Source organism: Lygodium microphyllum, chromosome 1, assembly GCF_053477565.2.
Source record: "Lygodium microphyllum isolate KBCC chromosome 1, Lygodium_microphyllum_v1.1.10, whole genome shotgun sequence".
In the NCBI taxonomy this organism is placed as follows: Eukaryota; Viridiplantae; Streptophyta; class Polypodiopsida; order Schizaeales; family Lygodiaceae; genus Lygodium; species Lygodium microphyllum.
This window is the reverse complement of record NC_141135.1, coordinates 99665476-99692064: the sequence shown is the minus strand read 5'-3', so window position 1 is coordinate 99692064 and position 26589 is coordinate 99665476. Positions and strand designations below refer to the sequence as shown.

Here is a 26589-nt window from a genome sequence, read left to right as displayed (position 1 = left end):
TACATACGCTCATTGGAGATGGCCATCCTCCTTAACCATAAAAGTCAATGTCTTGTCTTTGCTAGTTGCAAAGACTGCTAGAAGAATGTCCCCTCTGGAGAAGAGACCAATCCAAGTTTGAGAGGTACCTATATCTGTCCGCCAATCCGGTGGAACTTCCTCTATCACGGTTCAATTGTAACTCTAGCTCTTCTGAACCCTTGTAGTCTTTGACTCTGAGCCTCTTGTGGACGCTCTTGGAATGCAAACCAATCTCCCATTGATACAACCACCTCTTAAGAGAATCTCCCCCGTGATAAGTATGTTCTGTGACCAAGATTGTGGCTGGAGTCTTATCTCTAAAGGTGATTGAAGAGAAGCTTGTTTCTTCTCTTTTCTTAAGTTGTAGTGGAGGGTAGCTGGTGAAGCCCTAGCAGTATAGATCTCCAAGCTTTGATAATAACAGCTACGAATTTGACCTCAAAGCTCCTCCTGAAGTGGATGCTTGGCTGCTATGGTCCTTCGTGTGTAGGTGTCATAGCCCGTAGCCTCCCTATTAGAAGTTTCTTCCAAGGCTCCTCAGTTGGAAGTAAACCCCTAACAATGAACTTCGCCATCAAGGCTTTGCTTTGGTTGTCTAGGTCTATGATCTTGAACCCTCCCTTGGATCTATGTTGTATGATGACATCACAAGCAGCCTTTGCCCTGGCCGGGTTCCATGGACCAAATGAAGTTCCTAATAAGGCACTTCACCTGCCAATGCATGACTTGGAGAATGCCCAATAGGAGGATATACCACATAGTCACAAGAAGGCCTGGTGGCGATCACTACTCTCCCTGCTAGTGAGAGTCTTGCTGAGCTTCAATAAAGAAGCTTCTGTCTTAAACTCAAGACGAGAGGTTCCAGCTGTTGGTTTTGAGGTAATGTCAATCCCCACATGGCATCCAAGATATCTCACTACTGTTTGCAAGGAACCCACGTGAAATCCTCATGCGGTCGCCACTCTGGCTGCCTAGTGTCACATACCCAAGTGTCACAGCTCCATGGCCGATACAAAGGCCCTAAAGTTACTCTCATCCCTGTCTTGATAGACTGCTGTGTCATCCGCAAACTCCACATCCTGAAGCTCCTCAAACTCAAGGATCGCTCTTATCTTCTTAATGATTCACCACGTTCACTATACTCTCACTTGCATGTGGTCTTTTCTCAACATTATTCTTAAGCAATTTATGTGGTTAGCTTGTGGATTCAACTTTTCTTGAGTTCTAGCATGTATTGGTTGGTTTTTTTAATTAAGAACCCTTGAGTAATAGCCACCACATATAACTTTGAGACTTCTGAGAAGTGATAATGATATTATTAGTAGTTTGTAGACCGTGTGAATAGTTTTGGGAATTTGAGTAAAACATAGGTGCAATTTGTAACCTTAATAGGGCATCCAATTTATTGCTTCTAGTCTAGTGCACATCCAAAAGTGAGGCTTGGATAGTGAAATGCCAATGAAACATCCAATCATAGTAGGATTTTTGAGAAGCTAGACTTTGACTTGGAGCTAGGAGCAAATTATTGGAGTCTCCACAATCAAATTGTAGTAGTTATAATGAAGTTATTTGATAATCTGATACTTGTAGATCTGTCTCTGAAGAAGGAGCTCATGGCCTCTGCTACAAATAAGAACAAGAAGGGGGCTAGTGGGCAGGTGTGTCTAACTGATCTCTAAATGCTGAATCTGTCTCTTTGTGCCCCACTAGTCATAACTTGGCTATGTGCTGAGAAGTAAAGAGCCGCTATTCCCCTACAGCCCACTGGATTGGTTGTTTACACAACTGTTGTATATCTGATGTACTTAGTTACTCTCCATAGAGTTCCTTGTACTTTGTATTACCTTAGGTTATTCGCCGAGGTGTTATTAGTAGAAATTTGTTTTCTTCAAAAGAAAAGCCATAAGGACCTGTTCATTTTTGCTGAAGGCCTTTCAGGTTGTTGATGGAGATATGTTTTGCCAACTGCAACCAGAAGCATGCTTTGTAAAGGGAAGGATGCTGCTGAATCTGCAGAAATCATGGTGATTGTTGACATCAACTCAAGGGAACGACTAGCTCATAAACCTTTCAAAGCCTGGGATATTAGTTCTTGCTTGGTGAATATGCAGGGAAATTTCATTGACATCCAATCACTTCAATGTATCAAGCTTGGTTTACGTTTGCAACTCCTGAAAAAACAACATGCACATATCAATTTGACTATGATGCTTGGGTTAAAGTTACACACGAAGAAGATAGAGATGAACCAAAGACACTGCTGTGCAGGGTATTGTAAGATTGCCTGTCATAAATCTTCGATACCATACCGTGACCACTCTGTAATAGCACAAGAGATGTCAGTACGTTTCACCACCCAACCTCGCCTAGAAGAGTGCTGGCTCCTCTCCCTAGTTCCGTCCGCCAACCGTCCGCTTCAGGTGAGTCCTACTATTCTTAGTCTCACTTACTCTCTAGGCTCCCCTTGACCCCGTTCGGGTGCCCAAGGCCCCCGGACGGTCATCCTTCGTGCCTGTTTCCCATAAGTTACATTTATTAATGTAACAGGTATTGAGTAAAAAATGGAGCTTTCTTTTGATGATATTGGGTTTAGGATTTTTGACTCAGGTTGCATGATGAAGTATTCAAATTGAATCCGAATGATTCTTGATCAGGTTCTTGGATATAGAAAATGTCTTATAGGTTCAAGTTGTATGATGAAATGTGCAAGCTGATTCAAAGAAATATAAAGGTTTTGACGTTGCTTTTGCATTACAAGTGTGCTCATCCTCTTCTTCTCTTCTTGGTTTTCTGATTCTGAACTCTCCCACCTAGAAACCTGGTGTCTTCCGGGCCATGTTCCCACAAATTTCCTTGACAGTGGGATGCCCAGTGAGGCTCCACCAATGCCTGGCCAAGAGAGCACAACACCAATGGAAGAAGTTGCCAGAGATGTGAAGGAAAGTTGACGGCTTCTATCTGAATGGGAGATGGCTGCCTAAGCACATCCTGAAATTCGTCCAAGGGCCACCATGACACAACATGAACAAACTGGCCATCCAAAAATAGAGGGATACTTTGCATTATTTGAGCTGGAGCTTGCAGGATGCGAAGGAATCCTTTTGGCCCATCATAAATCTCCTCCACTAGAGGAGCCTGTACCTGTCCATTTTTAGCTTCCTTAGACAAGTTGCCATGTAAAAGCATACCCTCAAGGCAGCCCTGGATATGAACAATGAGGGGGATATGGCCAGTGAAACAGAAGATGGAAGCCCCCCCGTGGAAGGCTGCAATACAGTATGTGTTTCTAGAACTGCCACCACATGGTCATCATCGGGTAAGGCGGATGCCTTACTTTCATTTGCATGAACGTTCAGAGGAGGGCATCCACCTTGCTGTGTGAATTCCAAAGCGCTTGTGCCTGTGGGATCAACCTCTATCTGGCAGTGCTTGCCTGGTTCATCGCCTTCAGCATCTTCATGAATGTCCTCTGATCGAGACTCCTCATCAGAGTCCGAATCAACTTTGCTGTGTGAGTTCCAAAGCCCTTGTGGCTGTGGGATCAACCACGATCTGGCAGTGCTTGCCTGGTTCATCGCCTTCAGCATCTTCATGAATGTCCTCTGCCCGAGACTCCTCATCAGAGTCCGAATCAACTTTACCTTCCACCCCAGCCAAGTGCTGGTCAATGAAATCCATATCGGTGCCATGAGAGGTCTCCATCTCTCCTTTGTGCTGTGACTGACGGTATACAAGTCTGCTGAGCGTTGTAGGTCAGCTGCTTTGCAGGTCAGCCCTTTCCTTTTACTGTCATGCTGGAGGCTGCAAAGCCTTGGTCACTGTACTGTAGGAAAGAGACTTATCTGAGAGATGCCTGTATCTGTCTTCTTCACTGAGGAAATACTCCCTCTATGACTATCTCAATCATTAACTCTATTATTCGTAAGGCCTTGTGTTGTCCTATATTGATTTGGGGCTAATGCAGAAGAGTGGAAGACATGCAGTTGCCAACAGAATTGTGTGATGCCATGCTTTCAACTTGTTTGGTCTGATGATCTTACTTTGATCAATAATCTCGTGGAATTGCATGTTTCCCTCCATATTGTCTTGCAGCTTTTTGAGGCCTTTATATCTCCATGCCTTCCCTTTAAGGCTGGTCATGTTTAGTGCCTTCATTTCAAAGTCTCTTATAACAAATCCCAACATGTGTTTTAAGAACGTGGATTTTGGACATTATTGGAAAATTTTAAATGTTTGTAAGTATGTGTTAATGAGGTAAGGATGCTCAACAGAGTCTCAATTTTTTAAATGCATGTTTCAATCACAAGGTCAATGATTTGATGCTATGAATGAGTAGCAGCACATTGATTGCTCCATGATTTATGCTAGTAGAAAGTTTATTTGAATCAGTACTTGCAGTTTAAACCTCAGAGGGTTGTGGGCGAATACACTTGGGTTATTATCTTAAATTCCTATTTCACAGGTTTTTGAACCGACAGTGGAAAAATTCAAAAATGTTGGTGGAACACCTGCAAACTCTGCAGCAGAGGCCGCAAAAGGTACAAGGGCACAATGATTAAAATGGGTTAGCAGGCATGTAATCCTTGTTTTTTGCCAAGTACTGATAGATCCCTGACTTCTTAAATCATGTTTCTGGTATTAGTTGTTTTTTGTTTTTAACTAAAAACCTTTATCGGGTTTTCTTTTGCATGCAAGTGAGTTTTCGTGCCTCTGGTGTGTATGTATGAGTTCTGGAGAAGAAGATCTATTTTGCAAAACGGGCTAAGTTACCCCAAGAAAGAAATCCCTAGGATTCACAAAAACGATTTAGTTGTTATTTCATGATTTAACATGGTTGCTAGTGAGATGTGAATCATTGCTATAGCACAATAAAGGAAGATGACAAAAATACTTGCTGCTGTATCTGCTCAATGCATCAGATGGGAGAATCGTCAATGGAATATGTATGCATGCATGTATGTATGTGTCACTAGACATCATAGAGCAGCCTAAACAGTGGGTCGCAAGTGCATGAAGGCTTTTTATGTTCAGTTGTGGTCATTTCCTAAGCAGAGTTATAATGCTGATGAGGCATTTCATGGAAGGATGGCTAAATATACTTGCTAATCTGAATCCTTTAAAAAGTCATGGGGTTTGCATTTGGTGTTTCCTCACGTGTGTCCGAGAAGTCACACTTCATAGATGAGAGTGAGAAAAGCTGAAAAATATGTCAAAAAAGTGCTTGAGCATTCTAAAAACTTGTGTTGGCTTTTCAAGCACAAGGTATGTCTTTGATGTTTATAACTGTTTGGAAATGGCCAAGAAAAGTCAGACTGAGCTGTTCCTTTGAGACAACTCAAAGTAAAGGCAAATTTGTTGTCAGGTTATAGGGTTGAACTTTTTTAGTGGGATCTGATTGTCTGATTCCTGCTGGTGGTAAACAGATTGAGTAACATCTAAGCTTTGCCAAGCTAGGCATTTGTACGTAGAGACATGGTATTGTTTTCTAGTATTTGATAAATAAGACTTGGCACCTTTTGAACATATTTAAATTAGCTATATCTAGGCTCATAAGACGTGAATAGTGACAAAGATAGATCAATAAATAGATGTGCTGTAAATCAGATTATTGTTCAAAGTCTTATCACATACAAGCTAGACTATGTTTCTCAGGTTATTATTATCAAATCCATTTTTATTTTGAGGTGACTGGTTTAACTAGCAGCTGCCAGGAGTTGGTGTTATTTTTGAACAGATTGAAACTAGTGAAGCTTATTATTTGAATTGTAGCCTATAGCACTGTGAGATGGACGTGAATTTTTCTTTCTGCCTGTATTTTGCAGGTGCTGAAGTGCTGCTCTTAATGGTTGCAACTGAAGCCCAAGCAGAAGCTGCATTATACGGTGACCATGGAGCAGTTTCAGGTTTCCTATTTATTCCCTCTAGTGTAGATCATCACTCTTACTTTTCTGTGTGATGGCACCAAGAAGAGCAGTTTCAGGTTTTCTATTCCTTTTCTCTAGCCAAAATCATCACTGTTACTTTTTTGTGTTATGGCATCAAGAAGCATATTTCTTATGGCATTTCATATCTGTCTGCAGTTCTTCCACATGGATGTACAATAATTTTATCCTCCACTGTATCGCCGAAATATGTCAAGGACTTGGAACGACGACTTCATGGTACCTGTCTCTCTCCTGTCTGCTCTTTTTCTTCTCTTTCAGTCATAGGCCCAGTTGGCTTGATAATGCCATATAATTCTTTTCTATCCTCTCTGTAAACTCAGTGTCCAAGTTAGATAGGGGCTTTTTGAAAATTTGACTATGTTAGAGATGTAAGGAGAGATGAACTGACATGGGGATCTAAGAGGTGATTGGCAGAGATCTACCTTTGTTGTACATAGAAATGTCTTGGTATGAGTCACACATGGCAATCTTGCCCATCTAAACAACCACTATCTACTTAAGGACTTTGAAATTCTGTAATATCTTCTGATCTTATAGACAATGTGTTCCAACAAGCGATAGATCTCAGGGAAGTCTAGGTGGAGTAGGGAAAGTAGTCAATGCGGTGGATGCCCTCCTGGTAGTGTGAGTAATAGACTATGGTATCTCCAGGGTTGATGTGACATCTGTCTAATTTACTATGGGAGCCATGTTTCTCTCTGAGGCTGCTGTAATAGAGGACCAGAACTTGGCAAGTGTGATGTAGACGGAGGGGCAATTGCTGCTGCAGACCTTCTTGCAGCCGGCCTTCGCGTTATGCCAGGCTGCAAGATTCCCATTGAACTCCAAAATCTTGTTTGCAGTGTTAAAGGCGCCATAAACTTCCAATTGGGAAAGCATGCCCAGGTGCTTGTCTCAATGATGGAGATTCTGTCATGCATCTCAGCATTACACTTGCCTTAAACTTAGCGCCATCCTTGACTGGTAGACTGCCAACAAAAAGCCCCCTAAATAATGTTCAGTGCTGTGAAGAATCTGGCAAATCCCTCTTCAAACCTGGTTATCTTGCATGCCCAAAGACAATGCTTTGGTATCTGCAAGTGTTGCCATGAAGACAAGACTTAAATAATCCATGATCAGATGCTGAACAATGGTGAGAAAGGAGTGGCTCCCCTGAAAATCTTCATATGCACATGCTGGGCCTCTGTTTGTGATCCAAGCTACAACTCCCCAAGTCGCAAACATGGTCAATGGTGAGAAAGGAGTGGCTCCCCTGAAAATCTTCATATGCACATGCTGGGCCTCTGTTTGTGATCCAAGCTACAACTCCCCAAGTTGCAAACATGGTCTTTGTTGTGCCGTGATAATCCACCAATAAGGGATGGACCATGCTTGTAGTAGGTGAGCTTCTGTGGGATGTAGATTGCTATTCATCAACCAGGCATGTTCTCTTCTTTTTGTACCTTTGATGTGTTTCCACTCATGACATGAATTGATGCTTGCTTTGGCCTCCTTGAATCTTAGTGTCCAAGAAGCTTTCATTGCTTATCACAGGCTGCTTTTTTGCCTGATCTAGTCTTTGGGAGCCAGTGCAAATGAATTTCTAAGGTTGATCCAAGCTACCACTATGGATGATACCAAATGGAATTCCTGACTAGGGAAACAAATTTCAAAAGCTCATGCTAACAACTCAGCCTCACTGTAGCTTCTTATCAAGTGGCTTTTCACTTAGCCCCTTGTATGGACTTTCTCTTGTATCTTTTGATGTATGCATATAGTCACATACATGGTACAAGGCTAATCTTGTATCTTGTATAGTCATATATACAAGGCTAAGATTAGCCTTGTATATTGACTTTATGGATTTTTCTAGTATATTTATTAATAATTTGTATTTTACTTCAGATTTTTTTGAACATTGGTCTTCTGAAGTTTTTAAATGAGAACAGGATGAAGTGATAGGCCAATTAGGAAGCCAATATTTCTGGCTTTACAACCAACCCCACTTCTATCAAAAGTTGCCCCCTGGGTGCTCAACAGAATGGGAGCAAGCTGCTTAGTGGAGGAGAATGCAGGTATCAAATATAACTAATGGTCAAGGCTGTTTCCATTCATTCAAATATACAATTGTTCTCCCAGCGCTGATCCTGAAGGGCATTGTGGTTGTTTGTAAGAAGTATTTCAAGAAACACTGAAAACTTCCAAGCTTGATCTATAAGCTTCCAATAGGTGCCATGTCATCAACTGTACTTCTCATCATCATGTATTGGGATTTGTCTTTTTGTTGGGATTTTTCAGAAAATTGGTCTTCTGAAGTTTTTGAATGAGAACAGCAGGATGAAGTGATAGGCCAATTAGAAATCCAATATTTCTGGTGTTACAACCAACCTGACTTCTATGAAAAGCTCCCCCTTGGATACTCAAGAGAATGGGAGGAAACTGCTTAGTGGAGGAGATTGCAGGTATCAAATATAACTAATGGTGAAGGTCCTTTCTATGCATTCAAATATACAATTGTTCTCCCAGTGCTGATCCCAATGGGCACTGACTGGTGCTGCTGGTTTAGAAGATATATTTCAAGAGACGTGCAAAGCTTCCTAGCTTGATCTAGAAGCTTCCAATAACTTCTCATCATCATATATCACAATATTGACCTTGAAACTACTTAAGTAGACTGTTTTTGCTATAGTGGCAATAATAATAAACCGAGTGCTGTTAAGTTTGGTCACAGGAGGTGATCCCAAATTATTAATTTATGGCTGTAGGATAGCAGAGTTTCTGTTGAGCTAGCTTATTCAAAACCATGATTGATAGACTGGTAAAGAGAAAGCATTTTTGAACTTTTATGGAACAGTGGAAAAGGTAACAGGGGAGTTTAAGGCTAACTGGTGGTTTGAAGCCAACTGCAATAATAGAAAATTGAATATTCTGCTCATTGCATATGCTGTCAAACTTACAGTAAGTGGACGATGGGGTAATCTTGAGAGATAGAGTGAGAGATACGAAGGATTGCTCTTCGCCCTTTGTGAACCAAGTCCAAAATGTACATATCTCCATATATGGAAGAGACTTTAGTGAAGAACTTCTTGAGAACTGCTTTAAATGAATACTGGGAAATCTTTGTCTTGCAATATGGGCAAAAATCATCTATTCTGCAGTAATATCCCACAATTCAATCAAGATGAAAAAGGGAAACTATTGGCTGCAGAATGTCGTGAAGCTCTTCCTGAGCTAATTCCAAAGTGTCTTTCCTGCATTGAGTGAGATGATGATATTCAAATCCTTGTTACAGAGTTGCGAATGTGCATCCGATGGACCTTTTTTTATCCAGTGTTTGTTGACTAGTGACTTATCATGCAAAAACTACTGATGTCATGAACAGCCGTAGCTATGGTCTCCCTCAATACATGCAATCTTTGAATTGCTTGTAGAAAGATCTGCATCCTTATAGAGAGATTCAGGAATCCCTCAGAGTGCATGCAATCTTCGAATTGCAAACCTGAACTCCTTGTAGCAAGATCTGCATCCTTAGAGAGAGATTCAGGAATGTAATGTTAGTGTAGCATTCCTTGTCTAGACCAAGAATATTGCAACTAACATTGGCTCCTTGCAATATCACAATTTAACAGGTTACAGCAATTCATGGCCCAAAAGAAAGCATAAGATGTCCCAAGAGAGTCTATGAAGATTTGAACTTCCTTTCATGTGTTGTTTATTGTGACTTGGCTGTCACACCGTACAGAAGTCCTTCCTTCAATCCAGTGGTCACTGTGGAAGATGAGCAAGTGATGAGCATAGAAATTCTAGATGCCAAAATTGGCCCCATATTGCGACATTGTATCCACAGAGCTTGATTTGTATGATGACATCATGTCCAGTTAAGGGATTATGAAACTGAAACACACCCTACACCTCCATTGGCCCCATCAGCTGCAAGTGAAAAGCTGTGCCTAGACAGCCGGTTGCAAGTTTAGTTAGTGTTCTTCCTCAAGCTTATGCTCTTGAAGGGCAGAACTGTCCAATATCCAACAATGATAGCAAGATGGTGTCAGCTGATCAGGTTATTTCAAAAGTGTGCAATGTGGCAACTAAACCATTTGTGCCCTGCACATTTCAGGAAATTGGATTCATGTCTGGTATGCAAGTCTTGATCCATGGCTCTCCTATATATGTAATTTGTGGTTCATGACTTCTCAACATAAGTAGAAAGTCATCGTGTGCAGCAATGGAGGTTGTTATCTCTCCGCCTCATTCTAAAAAGTCGTGCTGGTAGGTGGACGATGCTTCAATGTCCATGTTCTGTTGGCTGTATGTATGTGCACGTGTGTGACTCTCATTTAGGACATAGAATCATCATTTTGTATATGTGGGAGGATGGGGGGTAGAGTGGGGAGCAGGGTTTAAGTGCCTGAATAGCATTACCTTTCTTAGAGGTGTTGCTTTGTGGATATGGAGTGGGGGGTTTTGTTCCTAGAATATGAGGCTTATGAGGGGATCTTTGCTCTGGGTTCTTCATCAAATCCATGCAATGCAACCCTTATGATTGCTGGCTAAGGTTTTAGGATATGAATGATACCAAGTTCATGCCACCTGATACAATTTTCTTCTTCTACTATTTTTACAAATTCAGATGAAGGGAGGGATCTCTGTTTAGTGGATGCACCAGTTTCTGGAGGTGTCAAAAGAGCTGCAGATGGAACCCTCACGGTGATGGTCTTTCTATATTTGGGTTCCATGTTTCAGAAAGTCTATTGTGTCATCAATACTTGTATAAATGCAATCGAGACAAGGGTTTTATTCTTGGCAGATTATGGCTGCTGGCTCAGCTGAGGCTCTCAAACGAGCAGGGATCATTTTATCTGGTACAATCATTAAAGAAAAGCTCTTGTTGTCATGTGCTTCTTGAACGTTCTATCACCCAGATTGAATCCACAAACTTCAGTAGCTTTATCTATCAGTTAGTGAAGTGCAAAATTACAAGTAAAAGATGTTCAACGACACTGCTGTTGACAGTAGAAATAAGAAAGACTAGACTTGTTACATTTGTTTTTAGTTCTGTAATGCTTGATAATGGCTTTCTTTAAATAATTGACAGCTATGAGTGAGACATTGTACGTGATTGATGGTGGGGCGGGTGCTGGAAGGTATGCTTGTGCTTCCTCTATAACTATTGTATGCTTCTCTGAAATAGGTCATTATAATATCTCCATCAGCCTACAGAGATAGGACATGCTGATAGATAAGTATATCCTCTGTCCAAACTAGTTAAGACGCTTTTATTATTGAATATTTTGTCATTAAAGGAGTATGGTTCCAATACATCAATCACTCATAGGTGTGCTTAGTAATTTGAATGCCTAAAAAGCTAGCACAACCTGACCCAAACTAGTTGCGACTCCTACATAATATTCTAGATGCCCCTTTACTTAGTTTCTTCTGAAGCTGTGAGATTCTTCTAGCAGTAAAGACGTAGAACTCGTAGCAGGGTTACAAGGTTGCTTCAAAGAGTTTGAGGAGGATAATACAGCTGATGTCATGGAGACTACTAGTTTGGAGTGCTCAGTGGAGACAATTAGTCAGGCTTTAGTTGAAACTTGGGAGGCTGGTTTGGTGTAATTCTCCAAGCCCTACCAAGGCACATATAGTTGATCGTGATTTGCCTGGTTAATCGAGTAGTGTGCTCTCTTTTAGGCCGCTAGAGTGAAGTTAGCTGAGCTGCATGCAAGGTGAGCAGCACAATGCGTGAATGAAGCTGTTATAATGGTCAACTGTGTGTTGTCTACCCCTTTATGTTGTCGCTGCCATCAGAGTGCCCCCAACCTCTCCCCTTCATGCCCTCTCCTCCTTCCTTCTTTGTGCTACTCTCCAAACAGGTAATCCTGGCTTCCCTCTTCAAGCTCCTCCCCTCCCTCTTCCTCGCTTCCATGTGTTGTCTACCAATTTATGTTATCACTGCCATCAGAGTGCCCCCCAACCTGTCCCCTTCATGCCTCCTCCTCCTTCCTTCTTTGTGCTACTCTCCAAACAGGTCATCTTGCCTTCCCTCTTCAAGCTCCTCCCCTCCCTCTTCCTCACTTCCTCTTATTCATGCTGTTTTCTCCTCGCTAGTACCTCACACCACTCCTTTGGTTGGGTACGTTATTGGAAGCTCCAACCTCCATCTCCTTATCTTCATGATGGTGTTGAAAGCAGCCTTCCTTCCGTGGATGGGTGGTAAGTCCTTGATTACAACTTAATTACAACAGCAAACAATAAATGTAAATCTGAAAATACAAACTTACCTACTGATCTTGGACAATGCACATCTGATTGGCCCCAAAAAGTGGCATTCCTTTTGGTATTTCTTTAGCTTTATTGAAGAAGAAGTTGATTTACAATGGGATTCTCCCGATCCCCTTCGCAATCGAAACTCCCCTTGCATGTGCAACATTTATTTAATCATGTGATTAAAAATTAATCCACATGTTTAGTGAGTTTTCAAAAATACATGTCCTCATGACGCCTATCCCTTTGCTCTTGCTTGTCATTCTCACTGTCATACTACTCTAATACATAATGCATAATGTTCCTTCAGGATTCATCTTGCACACATGACATGACACAAGGCATACAAGTGTATAAACAAGGATAAGAAGATGGATATCATGCTAATATTTGAGCCATAGAACGAATTTGGGCTCACCCTTGAGCTTGGGAATCAACAAAAAATGGGCCAAAGTCTCTACTACAAGAGCTTGCGTCCCATATGACCAATCCACACCAATATTGGTGTGCATGTAGAGCCACTTAGGGTCTCAATTCTAAGAGTGTGTCACAGTATAATGTGCACAAATGAGCATTGGGTTCTCTATTATAAAAGCTAGCTACCCTATGATGAAGTGCCCTGAATGTGTTCACACTACCAGACCTAGTAGGTAAGCCTAAAGTTCTGTAAACGTGTTCACACTAGTGACCTTTATCAGTGCTATGGTGCCATAGTGTCCATCCATGATATTGAAGGGTGAACACTTTCACTCTTATGAATGATTTTTGTTCTCAACAATTTCTAGGAGGGAAAAGTAAAGAGGGTGGTGAAAGAAGCATACTGACTCCTACAACTTGTGTCGTTGGGTAGTTGTTCCACTTGATAGATGTACAGTAGGATAGAGTATGTTACTTTACCCTGAAAGCAACTTAAAATCCAATTCTTTTTGACAAAATAAGGTAGAGAAATTGTTTAAATCTGGAGTACCTAATCCCATGGGAGAATCATTGTAAAAAGTATTTAGCTCATCTCAAAGTGCAGTTTAGACAGGAAAAGAAGTATCCATAAGTTAGTATCTTATGGTATGAATACGTAAGGTATGGTACCTAAAGTATGGTCCTCTGGAGTGTCCACCAGCAGAGAACGAACCAAAGCCAATAAGTCCTCTGCTGCGTGTCGACGCCGCCGACAAAGAGAGGCATGGTGGATCCCATACTGCCGAGCAATCCGTTGCACATTAGAGAGCAATCGTTCAAAGGAAATAGTGTCCTAAGAGGCGAAGTTCAATAAAAATCTATCAATCAATTGCTGCATATAGTCCCGAAAGAGTGAATGCTTCAAATAAGAGGAGTTGAAACGTAACAGGAGTCTATCCAGCAATTGCATAAAAGGTGCAATGGGTTGTGCAAGTATCTCAAGCTGGAGAGGGAAACGGTCCGACAAGGCATATTGTTGCAAGACTGCCATTTCCAGCATCTCAGGAAGAAAATCATCATCCTGCATGATGTACATTCTGTCCAACCGCGACTATGTAGTTGCATACTGCGCTGAATGGAAAGTAAACCTTGTAGAAGAAGGGTGTAGCAAGGATCATAGATCTTGCTTAAGTACAGCAAGAGCAAATGCATTTCATACCCGACTTTCCGGAGTGTCCATCATCGAATGCCCTGAAGTGGACTGTGAAGAATCAATACACATATTAAAATCCCCCATAAAAAAACCCCGTCTGCCAAGTGACAAGGAGGTCTTCAAGGTATTCCAAATATCTTGGCGGGATAAAGGGTCATTCGGAGCATATAGGCCCAGCAACCATAAGATCTCGCCTTCAAATAAAACTTCCACCACCACAAAGCGGCCATGTACATCATTTTTAATAAGAACCGATTGATATTTCTCATGGTCAATCATAAGCACACCAGAATAATGCCCGGCATGTGTCCTTGCATAAAACAAGCGAAACCCATGGCAATCCACAACTTTTCCTGCTTCACTGTGACTCTTGTGCTCTACCGCACACAAGACATTCCACCGATTCTCATGCAATACAGTCCACATGGCATGTTGCTTATGGCGAGAACAAATGCGTTGCACATTCCACGTGGCTATCTTCATGTGTATTCAAAAAGAAAATCAGGAACGAGGCACCACTTGCCTCGATTTAACCTTCTTTGCTAGAATATCAAGGACACCCTCATCCAAAAAATCAGCTAACACGGCAAAAGAGTTCTGACGGCGAGCTTTAGAGGTAGATGGGATATCCACTTCCTTGGGGATGGAACGGGGATAACGACGATCCCATGGTGTAATCACATTCCCTCGAGTATCAAAAGCCAACTTAGCGGGTGGGCCCTTTGGACAGTCGGTATATACTTTCCGAGTAGACTGATTACGGGGAGTAGAAGGAACCATAGTACGCGCAATGTGCTCAGAAGACAACATTTCTTTCTTGTACATATACGTGCGCATGGAATCTTGTGAAACATTAGGCCCAGTAGCCGCCAGGCCAGCATCAACCTTTTTACCTTTTTTGGGACGTGCCTCTACCCAGTCATTGCCATGGGAATCCAAACCCGAAGCAGGTTGTTTACCTTTATCCAGAACTTTAGGTGGTTGGGTTGCATCTTGTGACGGAGCATCAAGCACCATGTCTTCCATAGGCAGCACAACATGCTCATCATCTGAAGATGGTTGCTTCTCTGGGCATTCGGCCATAAAATGCCCCAACTTTCCACACGAAAAGCAGTGTCCTGCAAAGTTGCCCCATTTCAAACGAAAGTGCAAAGGATGCATGCCAGAGCAATTAATACGAAGCCATGCAAGCCTTTTCCTAGCAGTGTCCCATAACATACACAAACGGTTGCGATTCATGGCCCTTAGGCTCGGGGGGACCAAAACAGTTCCCACAACGGCCATGGCATCCTTCAACAAAAGCCAATATACAGCTGGGCAATTTTCCACTTCAACCCACACCGGGCATTCACGTTGAAGTAGGCGCTGAAAGACTACCATCGGGCGCCATGGCACAACATGGACCAGATGGTAATCAAAGAACAATGGCAGTTTAGACAGAAGATCAGCCCGATGCTTCTCAGATTTCAACTGCACCTCATAGAGGCCTTGGGGCCCAACAAAAATCTCCTCAACACACTCCCCCTGTAGTAAATGGTGCAGCCACTGGCGAATATGGGAAAGCATTGGAATCCTGCCAGTGAAGAAGAGTATAACAGCATGGTCATAAAACACTGAAAAAGAGCGCATGACATTTTTCGGGTCCACCGTGGCTTCCAGCACATCTTCAGTTCCAGAGTGAGAAAAAGCTTCATGATTATGTTGGACATACTCGCCAAGCAGAGTGTTGGCAAACTCCAGTAAATGCTCCCATTCAATATCCTGTGAATCCACAGAGTCAGAGGCAACCTGGGCATAAGAACGTTCCTAATGACCCATCGTCTCTTCTGACATATGCTTGGAGCGTTTGCCCGCAGGCTGGAAGTCCGGACCAGGGGGCATCTCCTCCGTACAAGGAACCATATCCTGGATCCTCTGTATCAGAATCCTCACCAGGGCTGCCACCGTTTGGTCGATAAAAGCCATATCCGGACCAGCCATATTGTATCACTGCTTGTGCAGGTCGGATGCAATGCCCGGAGCTCACGGAGGACAGATCTCTCTCTCTCTCTGTCTCAGCCTGGCTAACAACTGTCAGACTGAGGGTTTACAGCAGCCGGGCATCTCTCTCTCTCTCTCTCTCTCTCTCTCTCTGTGCAGAATCCGCAGACCTGCAAAACCAGGGGACCACAGGGCTGCAGCCACAGGACCGCAACCGGGCGACAGTGCAGAAGAGGACGGACTCCAGCAGGTGAGCCCCAGATCAACAGGGTGGGCGAAAGCCGTGGGAGTCCGCAGCGGGGCTCAGCAGGCGAGTGGCTGACGTCGCGATGGGATGGTCCGGCAGCAGTAGGCGCAGGAGACGAAACGTCCAGGCGAAGGTGGTTGTCTCGCGCAGGAAACGGGGCGCTGGTGGACGGCGGGTCACGTCCAGCAAGCAGCAGGGGGTGACAGGGTATTGACGGGTAGGCAGAAGCGGGGCGCAGTGAGACGCCAGGGCAGAACGGACCCAGCACCAATCGGTGGGACGACGTCAGGCAGGGCACAGGGCAGGAAAACACGTCCGCGCGTCAGAAGGCAGCAGAACCGCCATCGCTCCTCTCTCTCTCTCTCTCTCTCTCAGGTGGTTGGGTAGCATATGTTTTCTGAAAGTTTTCCGGGCTTTATTCCATGTTTTTAGCTAGTTAAGTGAAGATCATTTCTAGCTTAGGTATCATATTAGAATCTTGTTTGAAGGGTTCAGTTTACGTGGTTGATGATAACGTTTACTTGCTGGAGGTTTGTTTGGCAGTGGAGTAAAAGTTGTAAATCAGCTACTTGCTGGAGTTCATATTGCAGCAGCTGCTGAAGCCATGGCATTCGGTGCTCGTCTGGGGATTAATGCGCGGAACCTTTACCAGATAATTGGAGATTCTGATGGTAGCTCCTGGTATGTCTTTTGCTTCCCTGAAGGCTCATATATATTGTGAAGGCGTCCCTCTGAATCATACATATGCTTGAGTTGGAATGTGATTCAAGCTCAGGTTTTTTCAACCATGTTTGTGATGGTACATTCACTCATTGTTTGTATTTAGCCACATTACTCTTTCAAAGAGTTATGAAGATTTGATTCCAAAAGATTGGTGTGCATACTCATCATCTATTTGAAGAACAAATTTCTCAAGAGTAAGAGCATCCAGAACAAATTGGTGTACGAATAATTGAAAGCTAAGGATAAGATGTACAGTGTTGCTTAATATGTGATCTTATGTACCATTTCTGATCCTGTGCTAACCTTTACCTTTCAGGGTGATAGCTACTTTCTACATATCTCATCTGCCTTTCTCTTTAAAGTGTCTTTGTGTCTTCTGATGTGAGCTTTTAAATTAAGTATTCCATTGCACAAGTCTTGTGTTCACTGGTGATTGACGATAGAAACAACACATTTTCCTAGCATGAAGTCCCAGTTGTCTGCAGGAAAATGTCACCACTATTTTGTTATCATGAATAGATGTCCAAGGCCACATGGTTAGGACCTGAAAATGTTTGTGTATTTGTCAGGATGTTTCTCAATCGGGTTCCCCACATGCTAGATGCAGATTTTAGTCCACTTTCAGCAGTGAACATTTTTGTCAAAGATCTGGTGCGCCTGCTTTTTGATTGGATATTCATCAGATTATTTATTTATTTATCTTTTTTTTTTTGGGGGGGGGGGGGGGAAGGTGGTGGTGTGTGGGGGGGTCAATTATCCTGTCGAATTCAGGTCAGATACACATTTTCGTTTCTTAAAGTTTTGTCTCACTGACCTTTTAGGGGATAGTGCTTGGTGAAGGGAAAAGGTGTGGTATTCCACTTCATATTGCTGCTGCATCACATCAACAATTTCTTCTGGGTAAAGCTATTGAGTTTCTAAACATGAAGAAGAGAATGAATACTAGTAGGATGGTTCTGAATGTGGCATTTCGTGGCCTGCTAATGCCCTTCTTTTTATATAAGTTTGTATGTCTTTAAAATTCAATCCGATCGTATGGATCACACATTAAATTGCTTTCAATACTTCAGCAAGGCAAGAACACAACTTAGAAGAAATATAGTACACACTTCCACCTATATGACCAAATTGGACACCTGACTAGAACCGTTGCATATGAGGGTTAGACTCACACATCAAAAGGAATGATGCCTTGGATTGCAGGCTAGTTTTGCTAGAATAAACAATCTTAGAATTTTTAGAAATATGGAGATTGAAGTAAGTTTTTTTGAGAGATTAATAACAAAAAGAATACATGAAGAGTTGGATAGCAAGCAATCTTCATCTATGATCTTCATTCATCTTCATCAATCATGGAAGTTAGATTAGATAGCTTTGTTAAGGGCATACCACTTCACATTCTCTTAATGTCAGATAATTAAAATAATGTGCCTTTATTCATTTTTAAGGTTATTTATCCTTTGAGTCACTTTCACTAGGATACCTAATATCGAAGTAATATTGGTTGCAATTCAAAAGTCTTGACAAATACAATAAGTCCCCACATAGAACACATCGAAGTTAGCTTTGCCAAGTGATTGGGTGAGAATATCTAGAACCCATGACTTGGAATATCTAATATGTTTGCGAGGAGCATGGAATCGTGGGTTTTTAACAAGTTGGACATAACTTTGATTATGATACATAACTTGAGTTGGATTCTAGGACATCTGACATTAACAGTCTCACCCAACAATCTCTCAATCAAACACATTTATAAACTGCAGTCTTTGTTGTGTTATACTTTGCCTTTGAAGAGAAAAATTCTGTTAAGACCTCGGGATAAGGTATCCCAAAGCAAAATACAAAATACAAAGCAGCCCTATGAGGGACTTCCATATCATAAAATGTATAGCAAGGGGAAGCCTATTACAAAGCTTGAAGGAATAGGCAACTATAAAATGTATAACTAGATCATGTGGTTTTGGAAAAGAAAGAAACTACCAAAATTGTGTGTCATGAGAAAAGCTTCCTTCTCATAATTTCCGAACTCCCTTCTTATTCTTTCCCATCTTCCGTGGAGAGTATATACATTCTCTATCCAAATTTTCAAGAGAGCCTTTATAGTTTATATATCCAAAAAATCAATAGCTTGGCTACATCTAGCTGTCCATATGTACAAAAAAGTAATGCTAGCAAAAGCTCACATATGTGACAATGCCCCTGAGTCTACAATGCTTTAGAGAAATCAAGCATGATAATCTTGCTCGCAAGTTGCCCTGAAACAAGATAGGCATAACATCCTTGTACATCCTCATATTCACAAGTTGGGCCTTTGTCTATGACCCAAGAAAATGTCACCCATGTAGCAATCATAGAGTTTGTTGTGTCATAAAGAATCATCCTAAGGGCTCTCCTCTAGACCTCTTGAGCCCTTGGGCAATCCCATATGGAGTAAGTCAGTGTCTTCTCAGCTACCATAGCCGCCCGAGCCATGTACCAACTGCTAAACTCCTGTGTGCTGATTTCTTGGTCTAAAGCTTTCCACCAATCTCCTCTAGAACTATGCAAGGAAAGACTATCATTTACCCTGGGTAGTCCAATGTTGAGCTACAATCGGTACCACTCTAATCCTACTCGTCTTTTCTTCTCCCTAGCCTAGTGGTATACCTAAAGGAGGGCACATCCTGAGGGATCTTTGCAAATGGATCTCTTCATACCTAGTCCCCAAGGTCCCATTGAAGTCCCGGTAGCAGCCTCCTCGTGTATCCCCAATGTCTCCATCCATCTATCATATAAGTCTAAGGTTCTAGCTCTAAGTACCAAGTCTTATCACAATGAGCCACAACTCTAATTCTCTGTCGAGAGTATCTTGTGAGCCCTGGTAGCTCGGATATGCTGAAATATCCAATGTATGCAAGGCTGCCATGGTCTTCCATTAGCACGATCGATGGTCTCTAGTCTCCACAGTAATAGCTTCTTCCATGGTTCCTCACTTGGAAGGCATCCCCTCACACTGAGCTTTGACATCAATACTCTGATCTGGTTGTCTTGGTCAATAGTATCCCCAACCACCCCTAGATTCAGGCTGAATGATGACATCCCAACCTTCCTTAGCCCGCATGGGGCTGCCATCTCTATCGGATCAGATGATATTCATAATGAGTCGCTTCACCTAGCCAATATATGACTTAGAGAACGCCAAGCAAGAAGTTGTGTACCAAATAGTGCCTAAGAAAACTTGGTTTGCCACGACCATTCTCCTTGCCAGAGATAGTCTCATTATGTTGCTCCAATATGATAGCTATTGCCTTACACTGAGTAGTAGGGGTGCCAAGTGCCACTCTTAAGAAATAGCAATGCCTACATGACAATGTAAGTATTTGAATGAAGTGTCATAGGGGACCCAAGTGAAATCATCATGTGGCTTCCAATCTAGTTGTGTGTCACAAATTCAAAATCCATAGGATTTGTAGCAATTAATACGAGCTCCTGAAGCTCTAGAAAATGTTGAGAAATGTGCAATCACATCCATCATAGCCTCTGTGTAAGGAACAAACAAGGCAAAGAAACACATTGCAAATAAAGCCTTAGACTAGGTCATGTATGCATGGTTTATTAAAACCGCAGTTGGTGAATACCATGGTCACTTTCCACCTTTCTCCACCTACCAATACCACCTATTGTAAGCCTATAAAATGCACTCATCTCCACACTCATTTCATCAGTCATTCTCGTCAGTTGCACTTGCATTATACTTGAATAATATGAGTTGTTTCTTCTTTGTCAATGCTTATGTCTCATTATGATTGTCTATTTGCTTATCAGTGATCCTCCATAGCATGTATTCTCAATATTTTAACAGAAAAAGCATCCATCACAACTACAAGGGCCTTAAAATTTCCTTATTCCCATCCACTTAGATAACTGTCATTTGCAAACTCTACATCTAGCAACTCCCTAAACGACGGCTCCATCAAAGTTACTAGAAACACCTCAAAACAACACATTTTTGCCATTTCACTGTTTTTGTTTCCATTCCAGTTTCTATTTCTACCTTTCTTATCCCTATAGTTACTAGAAACTCCTCAAAACTCCAAATTTTTGCCGTTTCCATTTTTGTTCCTGTTTTTGCTTCCCCGTTTTCCATAACTATGGACTTCATCTTTAAGAAAGGAGCTCATGGCCTTTGCAAAAAATAAGAACAGAAGAGGTGCAAGGGGCCACCCTTGTCTCATTGACCTCTGAATATTGAGTTTGGTACCTCTTGCCCCACCAATGAGCACTTGGCTATGAATTGATGAGTAGAGAGCCGATACACCATTGATTCACTACTTTTGGAAACCCATCCTCACCAAGGTAGTCTCTAGAAACTAACAATCAACTCTATCATAGGCCTTCTCAAAATTGAGAAGCAGAACAATGAGATTTTGTTCCCTTAGAATGGAAATAAAAATTGTAATCAGTTGGTGTCAAAGAAAAAAGTTTTAATAAGTTATGATTGACATGTACTAGGTAGTGCCTGGTCTCAGATTTTGGCCTAAACCAATTTATTGGCCACTAATGTCCGTAGTAACATTAGAGACTAGCATTAATTAATTAATTAATGTCGGTCTAAGGGCTAATGACTACTCAAAGATGCTTGGAAGATAAATTGTCCTAGCCAATTTAATTATTGGCTAGCGAAATTAATTTTTTGAGCACGAGAATAATTATTAAATTATTCTTAAAATTAGTATTAAAAAATAATTTAATAAGATGAATAATGTTGGAAAATGGGATTAGAAGACAACCACTTGGCAAAAGTTACCCATATAAGTGGAAAAAACGTTTTGAGGGGCTAGTGGAAGTTTATTCCAACCATTTGTGAGAGAGAATGAGGCTGTTTGAGAGTAAGGAGAGGTTACTAATGTAATTTACAACCACCAGGGATCAGTCATATAGCATGTGATAGTAGTTTGGAGCCCTCTAGGAGCAAGTGGCAACACCCCAAGGTCCTTGTGGTATAGGTAACAGCATACAAGAGGGGCCACTAGTCTTTTTAGTGGTCCTAAGCTATAGATGACAGCTTCCATGGCTATTTGAGCAGGGGAGCAATAGCTTTTCAACATTTCTCGCGATGAAACTCTAAAATTTCTCTCTACAACATTCTCTCTCATCCCCCACCATCTCTCAAGTTATCTCAACATTTTCCAGTAGTTTGAGTCATCAAAGGAAGAGATTTCAGTCACACTATTGTAAATCCTAATTTATTGCAGAAATCAGGGTTTTGACAGCGGTCTCGGGATGCACGCACAGAATTTAGGGCATAGGACTTGAATTACAACAAAGGAAAGTGGAATTTCAAGGAAATTCAAGAGACTGGCCATCCAATATCAGATTTGGGGCTGAATTTGTCTTCCAAAGAGTTGGGTGAAGGCCAATCCCCAAGCAAACCAAGGGGCAAATTGGTTTGAAGGCTTGCTGGTCAGTTTTGATAGCAAGAGGCACTTGGATTAGCGAAGGAAGTTAGAGGATTATGGTTGTATTCCATCCATTTGCAATAAAAGTTAAGGAAATACCGCAAGAGGCATCAGTTTTGGGGCTAACACGTTGTCCAATGTCCAAGATTGCATGGTAAAGTGTGCGTTTCATGTTTGTGAATTTGTTAATTGCTGCAATTAAGTGCTTAATTAGGTTATTTACCACTGTCTAAGAAGGAAGGTTGGTTTCACAAAAGCAGCTAGGATTGTTGCAATCTCTATCAGTGCACTTGATTCTCCTTGGGAGTTTATTATGATGGATTTTATATTTATCAATTTGAAGAGCACCTCGAGATCATCACATAATTTAGGCTATCATCAAACAGATTTAGTAAGCATGCAAATTTATACATTGTTATGAGAGGCTGAAAGCCTTAATTTGTAGGACTTTTTATGTAGCACATGCTCAGATGGCATGACCTGCTTTTTTGAAGTAATCTTTGATAGAGATTTCGAAATTCACATGTAACTTTTGGCATGCTTTTTGAGAATTTGAGAACAACTTTGAACTTCATCTTTTCATTCGCTAACTGATGGCAAAAGCAAAATAAAGAATCTCACTCTTCTTCATATGTTAGAGCTTATGTTGGTGAATACAAGTCCCAATGTAAGGAATATCTACCATTGTTGGAGCTTGCCTAAAACAATAATGTGCAGTCAACTATGAGAAAAGATTGAAATGAGATGATGTAGGATAAAGTGATTCCTTTAATCACTCGCAATATAGATAATATTTTTTTTGCTAATGAATTTTCTTTAGATTTTGAAAATAGCAATGAACTAAATTAGAGCCACTATGAAAGTTGTTTAAGAGTGACAAAAGAAGCATGTTGACAAGCAAAGAAGGTATTTGGCTCTTGAAAAGGGTCAATATATTTTGCTAAATTTTTGTAAAAGCAAGCTGAAATAGGATTTTGGCCAAGCTTCATAATTTTCAAAGTTTGTAGATACTTTTGACCTTTTAAAGTTAATGATGAAATAAAGGAAGTTTCTTATAGACTTGAGCTTCTTGCTTAGTGAAAACTATATAATGCCTTACATGAGACTAGAAATAGAAGAGCCCATTATTGAATCTCCACCAAAAGTGGAAGAAATAAAAGAGCTCTTTGAACCAAAATCAATCTTATTTACAAGGACCAAACCATGAGAAGTGGCCTTATGATGTAAAATTTGTGCTAAGCTTCCAAGGTTTGCCCACACAAATGCAAAGTAGGTAGATGAAAAATCCATGAAGAATTACCTAGACATCCTTCACCATGTGAAAAAGCCGTAGCCCTTGACAAGGAAATAGGACCTAGAGGGTAGTCATGACTGGTTAGAAAAATGTCTTGTACTCTTTGGATAGAATAACTTGTACTCTTTTGATATAACGTACATAAAGTAGTTGTGTTAGGTAGGCCATGTACAGGATGATGGTACTATGCTGCTTCTTTTATCATCAGGGATCAGATGAGAGTACCTACCATTGCTGGAGCATATGGTGACTATGCTATATGTGTAATCCCAATATCAAAAGTGATCCTATATGGGTAGAAATGCCCCGGGGAGGATGGCCTCTCTAAGGCCTTCTTCACTACCTACTGGGAAGTGGTGAAGGACTCCCTACTGATGGCCTTCCAGGAGATTTTCACTTTAGGACAGATGCTAGGGAGTCTCTCGGCAGGCCTTATCAATCTTCTCCCCAAAGGGGGAGACCGGTCAGAGCTTTCCAAGTGGAGACCGATCACCTTATTGTCAGTGGCCTATAAGCACTGGCAAAGATGATAGGTAGGCGACTACGCCTCGTGCTTCCAGATATCATCCATGACACACAGACAGGCTTTGTCCAGGATAGGAGCATCCTAGACAATGTATTTACCTTCTTTGAGGCGACAAAGTGGGCTCAGCATAGTGGGTAGAGACTGGCCGTACTACTCTTGGATTTCGAGAAAGATTATGATAGGGTGGACTGGGATTTCCTAGAGGGCACCATGGTGAGGTTGGGATTCTCCCAAGCTTGAATTTGTGGGGTCTCCAGCCTGTACAACCACTAGCAGGGTTCTCATAGGTGGAAGGCAAGGAGAGGAGTTTCGGCTGGAGAGATTGGGGCTGCCCCCTGGTCCCATACCTGTTTCTACTCTTCGCAGAGGCGATGTTTCACTTCCTGAGGTCACGTGTGAGCAAATTACGCGGCCTTCGACTTCCAGTGAGAGAGGAGACTAAGTTGTTAGACTGAGAGTACGCAAATGGTACAGCCCTCTACATAGGGGATGATGAGTTGATGCTAGAGAGAGTGAGGGTGGCTCTTGACGTGTTCTGTTCTGCAGCGGGAGCAAAAATCAACTGGCGAAAGTTGGTTGGTTTCCTCACAGACCCGAACTCTAGCACGGAGTGCGGCATTGACCTGGGATTTAGATGGGTGAGCACAAGGTAGACCGTCCGGTGCCTAGGGTTCCAGGTGGGACTCCATCACTCCTGCCCAACAATTTCTTATTGTCCTTGATTCTATTCGGAGGAAACTGACCTACTGGAGCATAGTTCGCCTCTCACTAGCCGGACGAGCCCTGGTGGTTAACCAGGTTCTCCTAGCGACGGCTTGGTACATCGGCTCGTGTTGGTGCTTCTCCTCATTGTGCATAGTGCAGCTTCGCTGCGTAGTGCAGAATATAGGTCAGAGGGAAGGCTTGGGATCATAGACCTAGAGTATCAGAGTATGGCCCTCTTGGGCAAGCTAGTTGTCCGTGGTTTCACACCAAGCGGGCAAACCTGGAAGATCTTATTGCAGGAGGGCCTTCAGGACTGTAGACCGAGGCTTGGCGGTCACTGGAGGCCGTCCCTGAGATGGATCTTCACGTCAGCCCAGATCACCCCCCCCCCAGATCACCTTTCCTTCACACCTTGCTCCGCGTGTGAAAGGGCCTCCATAAGGCCCTAATCCAGAGCCCCCCAGGTTGCTAGGAGGAAATAGACCATCAGTCAGTGATTTGGAACCCCCAAGTCAAAGATCAGGAAGGGGCACAGATAGGTGAGTGTCCCCACATCCACTGGGCTGGGTGGGAGGCCGGCCTCGGTGGTACCATCAGGACATGGCGGGAGGTGTACAGGATGGCGGACGAGGAGGTGTTGCAGTGAGTATCATGCTACGAGAGAGGAGTGGAGTTGAGGAGAAGGGAGATAGACGTAGCAATACCTTCGGAGTGGCTTGCTCCCCCGATATGAGAGTCGATAGAGCCCGGGGAGGTATGGGCAGCTAGGTTTTCACCAGCAGGCATCCCCCTTCAGGTGGCAGGTAAAGTGGGTGGCACCCCACAGGGGACTTTCTTCGCTGTTTAGGAGGGGGGACATCTGGCCCTTGATAGAGGGCAGCAAGATGAGGGGATTGCCGCCCTTTCATGGAGGAGGATTCGGGTGGTGGGCCTTCAGAGGAAGACATGGCGACTGGACCCCTATGTTTTCTGGAAGGAGCTTAGGGAATGGCGCCTTTGGATTTGGAGGGCAGACCACTTGATGAGCTGGAGTGGGATCCAAGAGAGTGGCTATGGCCGGCCTCTGCGGTTGCCAAGAAGCCACTGAGGTTCCTAGAGTACACTGCCAGGATTGGCAGACATGTACTGATGCAAGAGGATATGGGTTGGGCGCCATCACGTAGCAGGCATTGGGCGGAGCACATCATCATGGAGCTAGGTTTTCACAAGCAGGCATCCCCCTTCAGGTGGCAGGTAAAGTGGGTGGCACCCCGCAAGGGACTTTCTTTACCATTTAGCAGGGGGGACATCTGGCCCTTGATAGAGGGCAGCAAGATGAGGGGATTGCTGCCCTTTCGTGGAGGAGGATTCGGGTGGTGGGCCTTCAGGGGAAGACATGGCGATTGGACCCCTATGTTTTCTGGAAGGAGCTCAGGGAATGGCGCCTTTGGATCTGGAGGGCAGACCACTTGATGAGCTGGAGTGGGATCCAAGAGAGTGGCTATGGCCGGCCTCTGCGGTTGCCAAGAAGCCATTGAGGTTCCTAGAGTACACTGTCAGGATTGGCAGACATGTACTGATGCAGGAGGATATGGGTTGGGCGCCATCACGTAGCAGGCATTGGACGGAGCACAGCATCATGGAGCCCTTCCGACGGCCCTTCTGGTGCAGCCTATGGGATAATTGGAGGCCGAGGAGGGTGTCATATTTCTTATGGCTGGCGGCACATGGAGGCTTGGCGGTGGGAAGTTTCCTTGCCCAGATGTAGAAGAAGGGAGGTTGTAAGTGCTGCACACAGCAGCCTCTGGAAACCCCGAAGCATTGCCTTTGGTCATGTGAGGAGGCGCAACTCGTGTGGAGAGGAGCATGCCGCATC

At 42.9% G+C, this 26589-nt stretch overlaps 1 protein-coding gene across 1 annotated transcript in view; it reads left to right on the top strand.

The window, feature by feature from the left end:
* Nucleotides 1–26589, top strand: part of LOC148041451 (ketose-bisphosphate aldolase class-II family protein) — a 241123-nt gene that overhangs the window by 147479 nt on the left and 67055 nt on the right. Inside the window, exons 13-21 of the mRNA XM_087679716.1 lie at nt 4484–4559; nt 5844–5924; nt 6102–6182; nt 10576–10652; nt 10753–10807; nt 11041–11089; nt 16589–16726; nt 17338–17419; nt 17590–17668. Of these exons, the coding sequence (XP_087535842.1) occupies nt 4484–4559; nt 5844–5924; nt 6102–6182; nt 10576–10652; nt 10753–10807; nt 11041–11089; nt 16589–16726; nt 17338–17419; nt 17590–17668 (718 nt within the window). The remainder of the gene's footprint in view (nt 1–4483; nt 4560–5843; nt 5925–6101; nt 6183–10575; nt 10653–10752; nt 10808–11040; nt 11090–16588; nt 16727–17337; nt 17420–17589; nt 17669–26589) is intronic.